This window comes from Coregonus lavaretus, assembly GCF_964263955.1.
Source record: "Coregonus lavaretus genome assembly, chromosome: 29".
Lineage (NCBI taxonomy): Eukaryota > Metazoa > Chordata > Actinopteri > Salmoniformes > Salmonidae > Coregonus > Coregonus lavaretus.
The window spans coordinates 14,678,565-14,691,153 of NC_140016.1; the positions used below are offsets into that span (position 1 = coordinate 14,678,565).

Below are 12,589 nucleotides of genomic sequence, written 5' to 3' on the forward strand. Positions count from 1 at the left end.
TAGGAGAACCTTCCAGAAGGACAACCATCTCTGCAGCACTCCACCAATCAGGCCTTTTATGGTAGAGTGGCCAGACGGAAGCCACTCCTCAGTAAAAGGCACGGAAGCCAGCTTGGAGTTTGCCAAAAGGCACAACAGCCTGCTTGGAGTTTGCCAAAATACTCTCAGACCATGAGAAACAAGATTCTCTTGTCTAATTAAACCAATATTGAACTCTTTGGCCTGAATGCCAAGTGTTACGTCTGGAGGAAACCTGGCACCATCCCTACGGTGAAGCATGGTGGTGGCAGCATTATGCTGAAGGATGTTTTTCAGCGGCAGGGACTGGGAGACCAGTCAGGATCGAGGGAAAGATGAACGAAGCAAAGTACAGAGAGATCCTTGATGAAAACCTACTCAGGACCTCAGACTGGGGCGAAGGTTCACCTTCCAACAGGACAACGGCCCTAAGCACACAGCCAAGACAACGCAGGAGAGGCTTCGGGACAAGTCTCTGAATGTCCTTGAGTGGCCCAGCCAGAGCCCGGACATGAACCTGAGCTAACTTCTCTGGAGAGACCTGAAAATAGCTGTGAAGCGACGCTCCCCATCCAACCTGACAGAGCTTGAGAGGATGTGCAGAGAAGAATGGGAGAAACTCCCCAAATACAGGTGTGCCAAGGTTGTAGGGTCATACCCAATAAGACTCAAGGCTGTAATCGCTGCCAAAGGTGCTTCAACAAAGTACTGAATAAAGGGTCTGAATACTTATGTAAATGTTATATTTCCGTTTTTTTTGTACAAAAATGGTATTGTGTGTAGATTGATGATGGGGTATTTTGTGTAGATTGATGATGGAAAAAAACCATGTAATCTATTTTAGAATAAGGCTGTAATGTAACAAAATATGGAAAAAGTCAAGGGGTCTGAATACTTTCCGAATGCACTGTATATCAATATTCTAAAGGTGATCTGATTAATGTTGATATTATTAGCTATAAAGTTACCTCATGAATAGGTACTTTGTAACCGACTGTCCCAAGGACATCTCTTGGATGGATCTTTCTTATCCTCACCCCTGACACGCCGTAACCTAGCAACGCGGGAGCAAGTGGAACCAAGATGTTACTCTCCGTGGAACATGTCTTTGCGGATTGAAAGGGGGCCGGATGAAGCAGCAGTGGTGACTAGGGAAAACATTCTCTGCCCTTCCTTCATCAGTTGTCAGAAAATAACACCTTTTGTAATAGTTTAGGGTAAAAAGAAAAGAAGCAGTGGGAAGATGCCTGTTTATTATTAGCTAGGTTTATTTGTCAGCTAATGAATGAGTCAAGATTCGATAATAAACTATTTCATTCTAGTGTTGTGTTGGACTTCGTTTGGACGATTCATTTTGTGCATGGGCCCGTAGCCAGCCGCTCCCCTGTACCTATGCAGCACATCTGATATCATGGACTGTGTAACCTTGGGGTAAGTTGCCATAATCGTCGGGATGAAAGTGTACCCTTCTGATGAATTCCGTACAGATGTTGTCGGATAACTTGCTACATAATTTAGAGAGATTTGGCATTTTCTATGAATAGCTGGATGACTTGCTAGCTTAGCTAGCTAACTCACGTTACTGTACTGCACTGCCTCATTGGTTTGTCGATGTGGTTCTAGTATTAGCAATCTAAGCGAAAAGCGTGAGCAAAAGGAAGCCCAAGACAGCTGTATGTTACCTATGTACGTTGTTAGTACGTTTGTCAATAAGAGTGGCACATACTTATTGTAGCGTGGTTCTAGTAACCAAGTACTAGCTAGCGAAAGAGCTGCCAAATGACTAGTTAGTGACGAACATCAGCTGCTACTGTGTTAGCATACACAAGCGTTAACGTTAGCCAGCTAGCAACTGTAGCTACTGTATTGAAGCATACATTACAATGTCATTACAATACTTTATTGTAATTTAAAATGCACGTTCAGTTATTTTGAGCAACACTAACTTAACTCCAGCTTTGTCTTTGGAATGACAGTGGGATTTTGCTACTACCATTTTTGTACAAGTCAAAGGGCTGGGGTTATGACTGAGGTTAATGATCTTTGAGGTATCTTGGGTATGCCTATTCATGTCCAGTTTATTATCCGTGACCAGTCGAGAATCTAGTGACCAGCAGCCGACCTGTGACTCCGAGGAAGATGCCATGGATGTGGGGATGCACACCTTCAACCACACCCATATGAGAAAGGCATTTCAGCTGATGAATGACATGAGGAGGTAGGTTGGTTTCACCCCTGCCTAGGGTCCCCTTTTTTCATCACTGAAAATAAGCCGTAATGGCCTTTGTAAGATGTTGATATAACCCAGTGTCATTATACACAGTAATAGCCAACACATTATACATAATGGCCTATCCTTGGCACTGAGTAGCCTACTTTGCAATGAATGACCTAGTACTACAGTGACCTCTGCACACAGCTGGAGCACTTATATCATTTTAACATTTTAAATATAATAAATAATAATAATATGCCATTTAGCAGACGCTTTTATCCAAAGTGACTTACAGTCATGTGTGCATACATTTTTACGTATGGGTGGTCCCGGGGATCGAACCCACTACCCTGGCGTTACAAGCGACATGCTCTACCAATTGAGCTACAGTCATTTAGCAGACGCTCTTATCCAGAGTGCATACATTTTTTTCTTTCTGTTGACAGTTATTTACAAATCATCAGTATGATGTTGACAGTTATTTACAAATCATCAGTATGGTGATTTGGGAAAACACTGTTCAACCATCATCTTTTGTGTTTACAGTAAGAATATGCTGTGCGATGTTCTGTTGGTGGCGGGAAACGTAGAGGTGACAGCTCACAAATTGGTGCTAGCCTCCTGCAGCCCCTACTTCTGTGCCATGTTCACAGGTATTAGCCTTCCTACAGTTCATGGTAAATAGACTGTACTGTATACGTTTATGTGTATAGGCTACATTTGTCATCATTGTGAAAGCCGTGGGTCAAGTGAAACATGTTGTGAAAGTGAAGCCCACTTTATTGTGACAGTGAGATGATTGTTTTCCTCATGTCACATAAAACCTTCTCAAGTGGGTTCTCTCACTGTGTGTGGCGGACAGGGGACATGAGTGAGAGCAAAGCCCAGCAGGTGGAGATCAGGGATGTGGATGGCCAGACACTAAAAAAACTGGTGGACTATATCTATACAGCTATGATTGAAGTAACTGAGGACAACGTTCAGGTGAGCTACAGCTTCCCTATCTGTGTCCTCCGACATGTTTAAGTGGAGTCAATGGATTCTTTCATGTTGCTTTGGCATTCCTTCATTGGTCTCTTCAGAATTAGACTTTTTATGTGGCATAAAGTTGTCTCCCCCCTCCCCAGTCCATTCCCTTTCTCCAGCATTGACAGTCTGCTCCTTCATTCCTTGCTGTCAAGGCCAGGGTTTCAGCAGGCAGGGCTTTTCCTCTTATTATTGACTCAGGAAATGTGCATGAAGCGAGAGGAAATCCTCTCAATGTTTGCAACATGCCTGCTTTGTGTGTGTGTGTGTTTTAGTGGCATCCAAGCCTTGTCGTAAGACTGGATCATTTTTAATTATGTGTGTGTGGTGCTACGGTACTGTCGGTGTGGGCTCTCTCAGAATGTGTGGGCCACAACTGCTGAAAACACCCACCTATAATAGTCAGCCTGCAGCTCCCTGTTCAGACCTAAGCGCAACAGGCCAAAACAAAATCACATGCCTAAATTAAAGGAGAGCCTAGCAGAGTGACCTAGTTTCTGTGTGCCTGCCTGTGTGGGGATGTGGACAAATGGGAGCGCTGGGCTCCCTGTAAAAGCACAAAATAGTACTGAAGGACTGGCAGGCTAGAGGCTAATAAACCAGAGAAGCCAAATGTCTCCTTTAGAATTGACCACTGTGTACCACCAGTACACATTATTCCAGTTGTCCGGCTATAGTCTGAGAGCCAGGGCTGCAGAGTTCTCCTGTAATCCCTGCTGTCTCTGTTTTGGGTTTTTCCCAGCTTAAGCTCATATCCTAGTAAATATGTGGCTGTTTCTGACCCTTTGTCCAGTGAGTGGCACTGACATCATGGATCATGGCCCCCTGTAGATAAAGTCTGGGCTCCATTTGGGTTGCCCTTAATTATGGTATTAACTCTACTCTGGAATTGAATTGAAATGAGTCTGCCTCCCATAGATTCCTCAAACCACTGAATAGTATTAAAATCCTCTGAATTCTAATTGAAAACGTGGAGATTTGCTTGGCATTAGAAATGAATGACAAGGAGATCATTTTCCTGCTATGTATTCTATTAATTGACCTGATGATATTGTCTTGTATTGGGCCTGCCTTCTCTCTGATGGCTGATCTGAGAGTGTCCAGTCTCCTGCTGCGTGTTCTGACCCCTGTGTTGTGTCTCTGTAGGTGCTCCTGCCTGCAGCCAGCCTCCTGCAGCTGATGGACGTGAGGCAGGTGTGCTGCGAGTTCCTGCAGAGCCAGCTGCACCCCACCAACTGTCTGGGCATTCGAGCCTTTGCCGACCTCCACACCTGCACACAGCTCCTCAACCAGTCCCATGCCTATGCTGGTGAGTGGAGCCCCACCTCACTTCTAGGTTTCACCAGGCAGAGAGAGTAAGCTTAGCGGAGGGGATGGAGAAACTGCCCTCTGTCTTGGTCAGTCAGTACCAACAGATTGCCGTTAAAAAGCATACAGTGGGTATTTATGACAGACTACTTTGAGCTTCAAGTGAAGGGAGTTCTTGACTCAGACTGCTTTTAGAAGATGTGACCCACCCTGGTCCTGTTTTGCATGGACATTGTTCTGCGCAAACCTTCTATCCCATCTAAATGTCAACAGAATATCAAATTTGACCTTACATTGTAGAGACGTGGTAAACTGCTGGGGCTTGCTGGCCGTATGCTGATAACCTTTGTCATTGCTCAGGGGTGTAACGGACCATGAACAGCCTATGTGTTTGTGTTTGTCTAACCGTGTGCTTGTGTTTGTTTAACAGAGCAGCATTTTTCCGAGGTGATGCTGGGAGAGGAGTTCATGGGCCTGTCTCTGCAGCAGGTGTGCAGTCTCATATCCAGCGACAAACTCACCGTGTCCACAGAGGAGAAGGTAGGCCAGCCACCAGAACATCCCAAACCAAACCCAAACACCCCTCTGCTTCCTTTCTGTTCAGGGACACACTGCAGGCTCATATCCTATCCTAAGTGAGGACTACTTTATTTCCCATAACTATGGAAGACAAGTGCACACCGGCAACTCACCGTGACAACAGAGTCCCCGTCACTCACCGTGACTAGAGTCCCCATCACTCCCTCCTGCTGTAAGAGGACCAGAGTGACTTACCACAGAGAGAAAGAGAGCTCGACCTGAGCTGTTACTGTTGCTACTACTGCTGCTACTTCTGATACTGCTGTTACTGCTACTGTTGCCACTGCTGTTGCTACTGACAACAGACTCCTCATCACTCACCATGACAACAGACTCCTCATCACTCACCGTGACAACAGAGGCCCCAACACTCCCTCTTCTTCAACCCACATGTACACAACAACATGACACCAGTCCTGTCTCTATTATCTGGCCCCCCGTCTCCTGTCTATCCAATCACAGCTCTGATCCTATCTATCTTCAGGGAATAGAGCAGGAGAGTGGAGGAGCAGGTTGGATGAGCTAGAGAGAGGGATGGCAGATGGCTGTCTCAGTCTGTCTTCAGATAAATGAGGGGAGTCACAGCACCAGTTACATTCAGTTCCTGTTCCCCTCCTGGTAAATGTAATTAACCCTTTGTGTTCTCTCTCTCTCCTCAGGTATTTGAGGCCATTGTTGCTTGGATAAAGCACGACAAGGACGCTCGTCTGGAGCACATGCCAAAGCTAATGGAGCACGTTCGTCTGCCACTACTGTCCAGAGATGACCTAGTACAGGTGGGTCCTACTGTCCAGAGATGACCTAGTACAGGTGGGTCCTACTGTCCAGAGATGACCTAGTACAGGTGGGTCCTTCTGTCCAGAGATGACCTAGTACAGGTGGGTCCTTCTCTTCCAGAGATGACCTAGTACAGGTAGGTCCTTCTGTCCAGAGATGACCTAGTACAGGTGGGTCCTTCTGTCCAGAGATGACCTAGTACAGGTGGGTCCTTCTGTCCAGAGATGACCTAGTACAGGTGGGTCCTTCTGTCCAGAGATGACCTAGTACAGGTAGGTCCTTCTGTCCAGAGATGACCTAGTACAGGTGGGTCCTTCTGTCCAGAGATGACCTAGTACAGGTAGGTCCTTCTGTCCAGAGATGACCTAGTACAGGTGGGTCCTTCTGTCCAGAGATGACCTAGTACAGGTAGGTCCTTCTGTCCAGAGATGACCTAGTACAGGTGGGTCCTTCTGTCCAGAGATGACCTAGTACAGGTGGGTCCTTCTGTCCAGAGATGACCTAGTACAGGTGGGTCCTTCTGTCCAGAGATTTCCTAGTACAGGTGGGTCACTCAGCACCACCATTCACCTTGTTGTCACATAGCATTAATAATTAATCAAGCACCCACATGCTCCATCATACAAATCAAACTGTGATATGTGAAAACCCACTGCATTGTTTTATTCCAGATGGTGAACTTGACAGATGGTGAACTTTGTGCTTGTTTCGTGTGTCTGTATTGCTCACTGTGCTGTGTCCTGTGGAGCAGATAGTGGAGAAGGAGGCCTTGATTAAGAACAACAACTCCTGTAAGGACTTCCTGATCGAGGCCATGAAGTACCACCTCCTACCCGCTGACCAGCGCCACCTCATCAAGACCGACCGGACACGCCCACGCACGCCTATCAGCCTGCCCAAGGTCAGACAACACGTGCATCACACACACACACACACACACACGTTTGTTTTACTATCCTTGTGGGGACCAAAACATTTATTCCCATAAAAAATCTTATTTTCCTTAACCTAACCTTAACCCCTAACCCTAATTGTAACCCTAAACCTAACCCCTAAGCCTAAAATAGCATTTTTCCGTGTGAGGACTTCTGGTACCCACAAGGATAGTAAATCCAAACCACACACACACATTACTATCCTTGTGGGGACCAAACATTTATTTCCATTCAAAGTCCTATTTTCCCTTACCCTTACCCTAACTCCTAACCCCTAACCCTAATTGTAACCCTAAACCTAACCCCTAAGCCTAAAATATTTTTTACTTGTTGGAGCTGGGAAATGGGAGGGAGGATGTTCCTTATATTACTACCCTTGTGGGGATTTCCGGTACCCACGAGGAGAGTAATACAAGGCCAAAAACACACACACAAAGTTATTTATACCCTCTGACTTTGACATTATCTGAACCAACCGGAGCCCTATTGTTGTGTTAGGTGATGATAGTGGTGGGTGGGCAGGCTCCTAAGGCCATCCGTAGTGTGGAGTGCTATGACTTCCTGGAGGACCGCTGGTACCAGGTGGCTGACCTGCCGTCCAGACGCTGTCGGGCAGGTAAACACACCTCCCTCTGGCCACTACTACCTCTGAAATCACACACTCCTCTCTGACTTGTCTGTTCTACTGGGGAAACCTAAAAGCCTTTAACGTCTCTCTCTCTCTCTCAGGTGTGGTGTTCATGGCAGGGAGGGTGTATGCTGTGGGAGGCTTCAATGGCTCGTTGCGAGTCAGAACGGTGGACATGTACGACGGGATGAGAGACCAGTGGACCACAGTACCCAGCATGCAAGAGCGACGCAGCACTCTGGGGGCAGCCGTGCTGGGGGACCTGCTCTACGCTGTGGGGGGCTTCGACGGGAGCACAGGTACCCAGTCCTTACCCCCCTCTTAACCCTCTTCTCCTCCCCTCGCCCAGTGTTGTGCCCTGCTTTCAGAAGGTACATTAGAGCTGCTTTGTTAAGAGCCTTTCTCCCTCCATCTCAGGCCTGTCGTCAGTGGAGGCTTACAGCTATAAGACCAATGAGTGGATTCTTGTTGCTCCCATGAACACGAGACGCAGTAGTGTCGGAGTGGGAGTGGTGGACGGTAAGAGAAGAATCGTGTGTGTCAACAGTGCTTTTTGTGAGCTTCTCTTCAGTGTCCATATAGAGCTTCTCCTCAGTGTCTATATAGAGCTTCTCATCAGTGTCTATATAGAGCTTCTCCTCAGTGTCCATATAGAGCTTCTCCTCAGTGTCCATATAGAGCTTCTCCTCAGTGTCTATATAGAGCTTCTCTTGAGTGTCCATATAGAGCTTCTCCTCAGTGTCCATATAGAGCTTCTCCTCAGTGTCTATATAGAGCTTCTCCTCAGTGTCTATATAGAGCTTCTCTTGAGTGTCCATATAGAGCTTCTCTTCAGTGTCTATATAGAGCTTCTCCTCAGTGTCTATATAGAGCTTCTCCTCAGTGTCCATATAGAGCTTCTCCTCAGTGTCTATATAGAGCTTCTCTTGAGTGTCCATATAGAGCTTCTCTTGAGTGTCCATATAGAGCTTCTCTTGAGTGTCCATATAGAGCTTCTCTTCAGTGTCTATATAGAGCTTCTCCTCAGTGTCTATATAGAGCTTCTCCTCAGTGTCTATATAGAGCTTCTCCTCAGAGTCTATATAGAGCTTCTCATCAGAGTATACACTGAGTATACCAAACATTAGGAACAGCTTCCTAATATTGAGTGCACCTCCCCCCCCCCCCCCCCCCCCCCCCCCCCCCCCTCCCCCTTTTGCCCGCAGAATAGCCTCAATTTGTCAGGGCATGGACTTTACAAGGTGTTGAAAGCGTTCCACAGGGATGCTGGCCCATGTTGACTCCAATGTTTCCCACAGTTATGTCAAGTTGGCTGGATGGACTATTTTTGATACACACGGGAAACTGTTGAGCGTGAAAAACCCAGCAGCGTTGCAGTTCTTGACACAAACCGGTGCGCCTGGCATCTACTACCATACCCCATTCAAAGGCACTTACATTTTTTGTCTTGCCCATTCACCCTCTGAATGGCACACATACACAATCCATGTCTCAATTGTCTCAAGGCTTAAAACGTATTCTTTAACCTGTCTCCTCCCCTTCATCTACACTGATTGAAGTAGATTTAACAGGTGAAATCAATAAGGGATCATAGCTTTCACCTGGATTCACCTGGTCAGTCTATTTCATGGAAAGAGCAGGTGTTCCTAATGTTTTGTCCACTCAGTGTCTATAGAGCTGTGTGTTTCTGTGCCTGTGTATTTGTCAGTGGGCGTGTGTTGGTTTCCTGTCTGCGGTTGTACATTGAGCATCTCTTTGTATGTGTTCCTCGTTGTATTCCTCAGTCGGTGTGTATTGTGTTGTACAGGGAAGCTGTATGCGGTGGGTGGCTACGACGGGGCTTCACGCCAGTGTCTCAGCACGGTGGAGGAGTACAACCCAGTCAGTAACCAGTGGGGCTACATGGCTGACATGAGCACCAGACGCAGCGGAGCAGGTACAGACACTCCTCACCATCAACAACCCTCTCCTTATCACAGACTAGCTATCCTACATGTTTAGAAGCAGGCAATGCTACCTCTGTGGCTTGCGGACACACTACACTCACACTGTCAGTGTCCACAGAGACATGGTAACATGGGAGTGCTGTGACTTTAAGTCCAGGGAATGTGGAATGGAGCTGTGCAATATGATATGTGGTATAGGACTATATATAGAGTTGTAAAGGGCTCAACTAACCTCACACACTAACTTTTACTGCCTACAGAGATTCCTGGAAATAGGCAAGGTGTCCCAAGACCCAATGTCTTGTAAATAAAAACATTCTTGGGATGATATCTCTCTTTCTCAAAGGGTTCTGTTGTGTTTTTTCCCTCCCATTCTGTTACGTTGGTTCTGTGAGAGTGTCTCTGTGTCTCAGTGAAGGTTGTTGTTGTGAATGTGATCTGGTGGAGGTCCATAGGCCTCTGTGTGTGAGCCTCCTGGCTCGGGATGTGTTTGAGTGTCCTGTGCTCATTGTGTAGTCTGCTCAGCTGGCCAGAGGAAGTAGCACCAACACAATGCAGCCCCTTGATTCCTACAGACTGCCTGGGTTCATCCAGTACTCTACTGCTAACTAACTTACTGGCAGCAGGAGCTAGGAGGGAACAGCACAACCATATCAGTACAAATAAGACAATACTCACAGGATGTGGTTTTAATGCACTGCCAGTATATGTGTTTATATGGGAATAGATCTAACCAGACGTGTGTGTGTGTGTGCAGGTGTTGGGGTGCTAAGCGGGCAGCTGTATGCAGCAGGGGGTCATGATGGGCCCCTGGTGAGGAAGAGTGTGGAGGTGTACGACCCACCTAGTAACAACTGGAGACAGGTGTGTGACATGAACATGTGTCGGAGGAACGCTGGTGAGTAGCCTGATGCAACACACACTCCCCTATGCCCAAATATGACCCCCTGCTGCATATCATTGTCTCTAGAGTGTGTGTGTGTGTCTGACCTCTTCCCACTGTGTTCATGCAGGAGTATGCGCCATAAACGGACTGCTGTATGTGATCGGAGGAGATGACGGCTCCTGTAACCTCTCCTCAGTGGAGTATTACAACCCTGCCACAGACAAGTGGAGCCTCCTCCCTACCAACATGAGCAATGGCCGAAGCTATGCAGGTAACCTTTCACCTTTTGACCTTTCATACCACCTTTCAAATGCTTGTCTCTGCATCCAAACTCAGAACCTTCTCCTTTGAAGAATTAAGACATGTTGATTGTGAGATGGTTTGGTGTTTAATGTGATATGGTTCATTTAGTGTGTTATTAATTTATGTCCTGATGTACCCTGCTATATCCACTCCAGGTGTATCCGTTATAGACAAGCCTTTATGACTATCAGCCCCCGACGGCAGCAGGACCCCACAGCCACAGGCAGCAATCAAAGGGAGCCACACAGACGTCTGATTTTACAGTCAACTCCATGGAATAACACTAGCCTGACAGGTGGCTTGGGAGGGAGGGAGAGAGGGAGACCCCAGCCCAGACAGAGCTCTGCAGAGCAGCGCTGCAGTCTCAGCCCTGTAACTCTAACCGCATTCCTTCCAGGCAGAGCGGGCCTGAGAGAGACATCGGCTTCCATGGTCAAAATGACCCCAAGACTCAACAAAGCTGCCTGGAGCAAAGTGTCTTAAGACTGGAGGGGGCTGTTTTCCTACAGCCTCACAGGGGGCCATTTAGCTACATTAGTATTAGGAGGGCCTCACTCTCCTCAGACTCCTTACAACTGAACAGAGGGGGGGAATAAACTGACCTTGTTTTAAGGGATAGACTAACTGAACTAAGACCAAGAAGGTGGTTGTTGATTGGCCTGTGAGACTGTGACCGTGCAGACACACATTGTGCTAACACGGGCCTCTCAAACCAACCATGAGCTCTGGCAGTGTTGTAGTACTTGAGTCCGACTCGAGTCCTGATTTTCATGACTTGTGACTCGGAATTGCCTTCTTGTGACTTGTATTTGCACTAGGACTGGATAGGCTACTATGATAAGGAGAATATTAGCAACACTGGGTGCGCAGAGCAGCAAGGGTTCTGTTCCCTAGCAGTGGGAAGGACGTGCCACACACAGCCTACATCAGCTGGTGAGCTGCGGAGGAGCAAGACCGGAAGGCAGGCTCCGCCTCCGATCATTGCCCGCTACACATCGCGCAAGCAACACTCTTGCTTCCCCGTAACCACCAGTCACCAGCTTACTATTTAGCTTTGCCTGGTTAAGAAACACAAACTGCTTTATGAAATATAAAACAATACTAGTGTTGAGTTTAATAGTAAACAACAGTCTAGCTATTTGTCTCTCTCTCCCCTTGAGGATAGAAAAGTAAGCTGTCTTTGAATTTGTCGTCTCGCTCTAGCCGCCCACTCCCCCCCGCATCCCATAGCCAGGGATGTATTAATTACGGAAACCGTTTACCGTTTAGGAACCAGGGGTGTATTCATTACGGAAACCATTTAAGAACCAAACGGAGCAAACGAAACGGGGAAGGAACTACCTGAATTTGTCCAATAGAAACTCTCGTTAGCATTTTCCGTTTGGAATAAACGGTTTGGAAAAGTGAGTGGCGCAGTGGTCTAAGGCACTGCATCGCAGTGCTAACTGTGCCACTAGAGATCCTGGTTCGAATCCAGGCTCTGTCGCAGCCGGCTGCGACCGGGAGACTCATGGGCGGCGCACAATTGGCCCAGCGTCGTCCAGGGTAGGGGAGGGAATGGCCGGCAGGGATGTAGCTCAGTTGATAGAGCATGGCGTTTGCAACGCCAGGGTTGTGGGTTCGTTTCCCACGGGGGGCCAGTATAAAAATAATAATAATATATATATATATATATATATATATATATATATATGTATTCACTAACTGTAAGTCGCTCTGGATAAGAGCGTCTGCTAAATGACTAAAATGTAAATGTAAATGAAAAGTTTTGCAACAGAATCGGTGTAATGATTATACCCCTGGTTCTGACAAGTCTCCCTTTAGTTTTCATTCTGCAATAAAAACCTACTCAAATATCAGTGTGGGGTAGCTGAGAGCCTGACTTACCATTAATTTATGTAGTAAATAAGTAGTGAAACACAGGTATTGAGTAGAACTTGTGAGGTAATGATAATTAGTAAGTGAGAT

At 46.8% G+C, this 12,589-nt stretch overlaps 1 protein-coding gene across 2 annotated transcripts; it reads left to right on the forward strand.

The window, feature by feature from the left end:
- Window positions 1-1,315: 1,315 nt before the first annotated feature.
- Window positions 1,316-12,330, forward strand: LOC311104652 (kelch-like protein 3). 2 transcript variants are annotated; one of them, XM_084146517.1, is made up of 15 exons: window positions 1,316-1,449; window positions 2,114-2,236; window positions 2,780-2,886; window positions 3,096-3,217; window positions 4,406-4,568; window positions 4,998-5,107; window positions 5,806-5,922; window positions 6,675-6,824; window positions 7,357-7,474; window positions 7,588-7,785; window positions 7,904-8,005; window positions 9,294-9,422; window positions 10,190-10,330; window positions 10,446-10,589; window positions 10,777-12,330. In XM_084146517.1, the coding sequence occupies exons 1-15, from the start codon at window positions 1,430-1,432 to the stop codon at window positions 10,803-10,805; spliced, it is 1,773 nt and encodes a 590-aa protein (XP_084002643.1). In that variant the 5' UTR covers window positions 1,316-1,429; the 3' UTR covers window positions 10,806-12,330. The 2 variants fall into 2 exon arrangements, with proteins under 2 accessions (XP_084002643.1, XP_084002642.1); XM_084146516.1 differs by lacking the exon at window positions 1,316-1,449 and having other exon boundaries at window positions 2,046-2,236.
- Window positions 12,331-12,589: the final 259 nt, after the last annotated feature.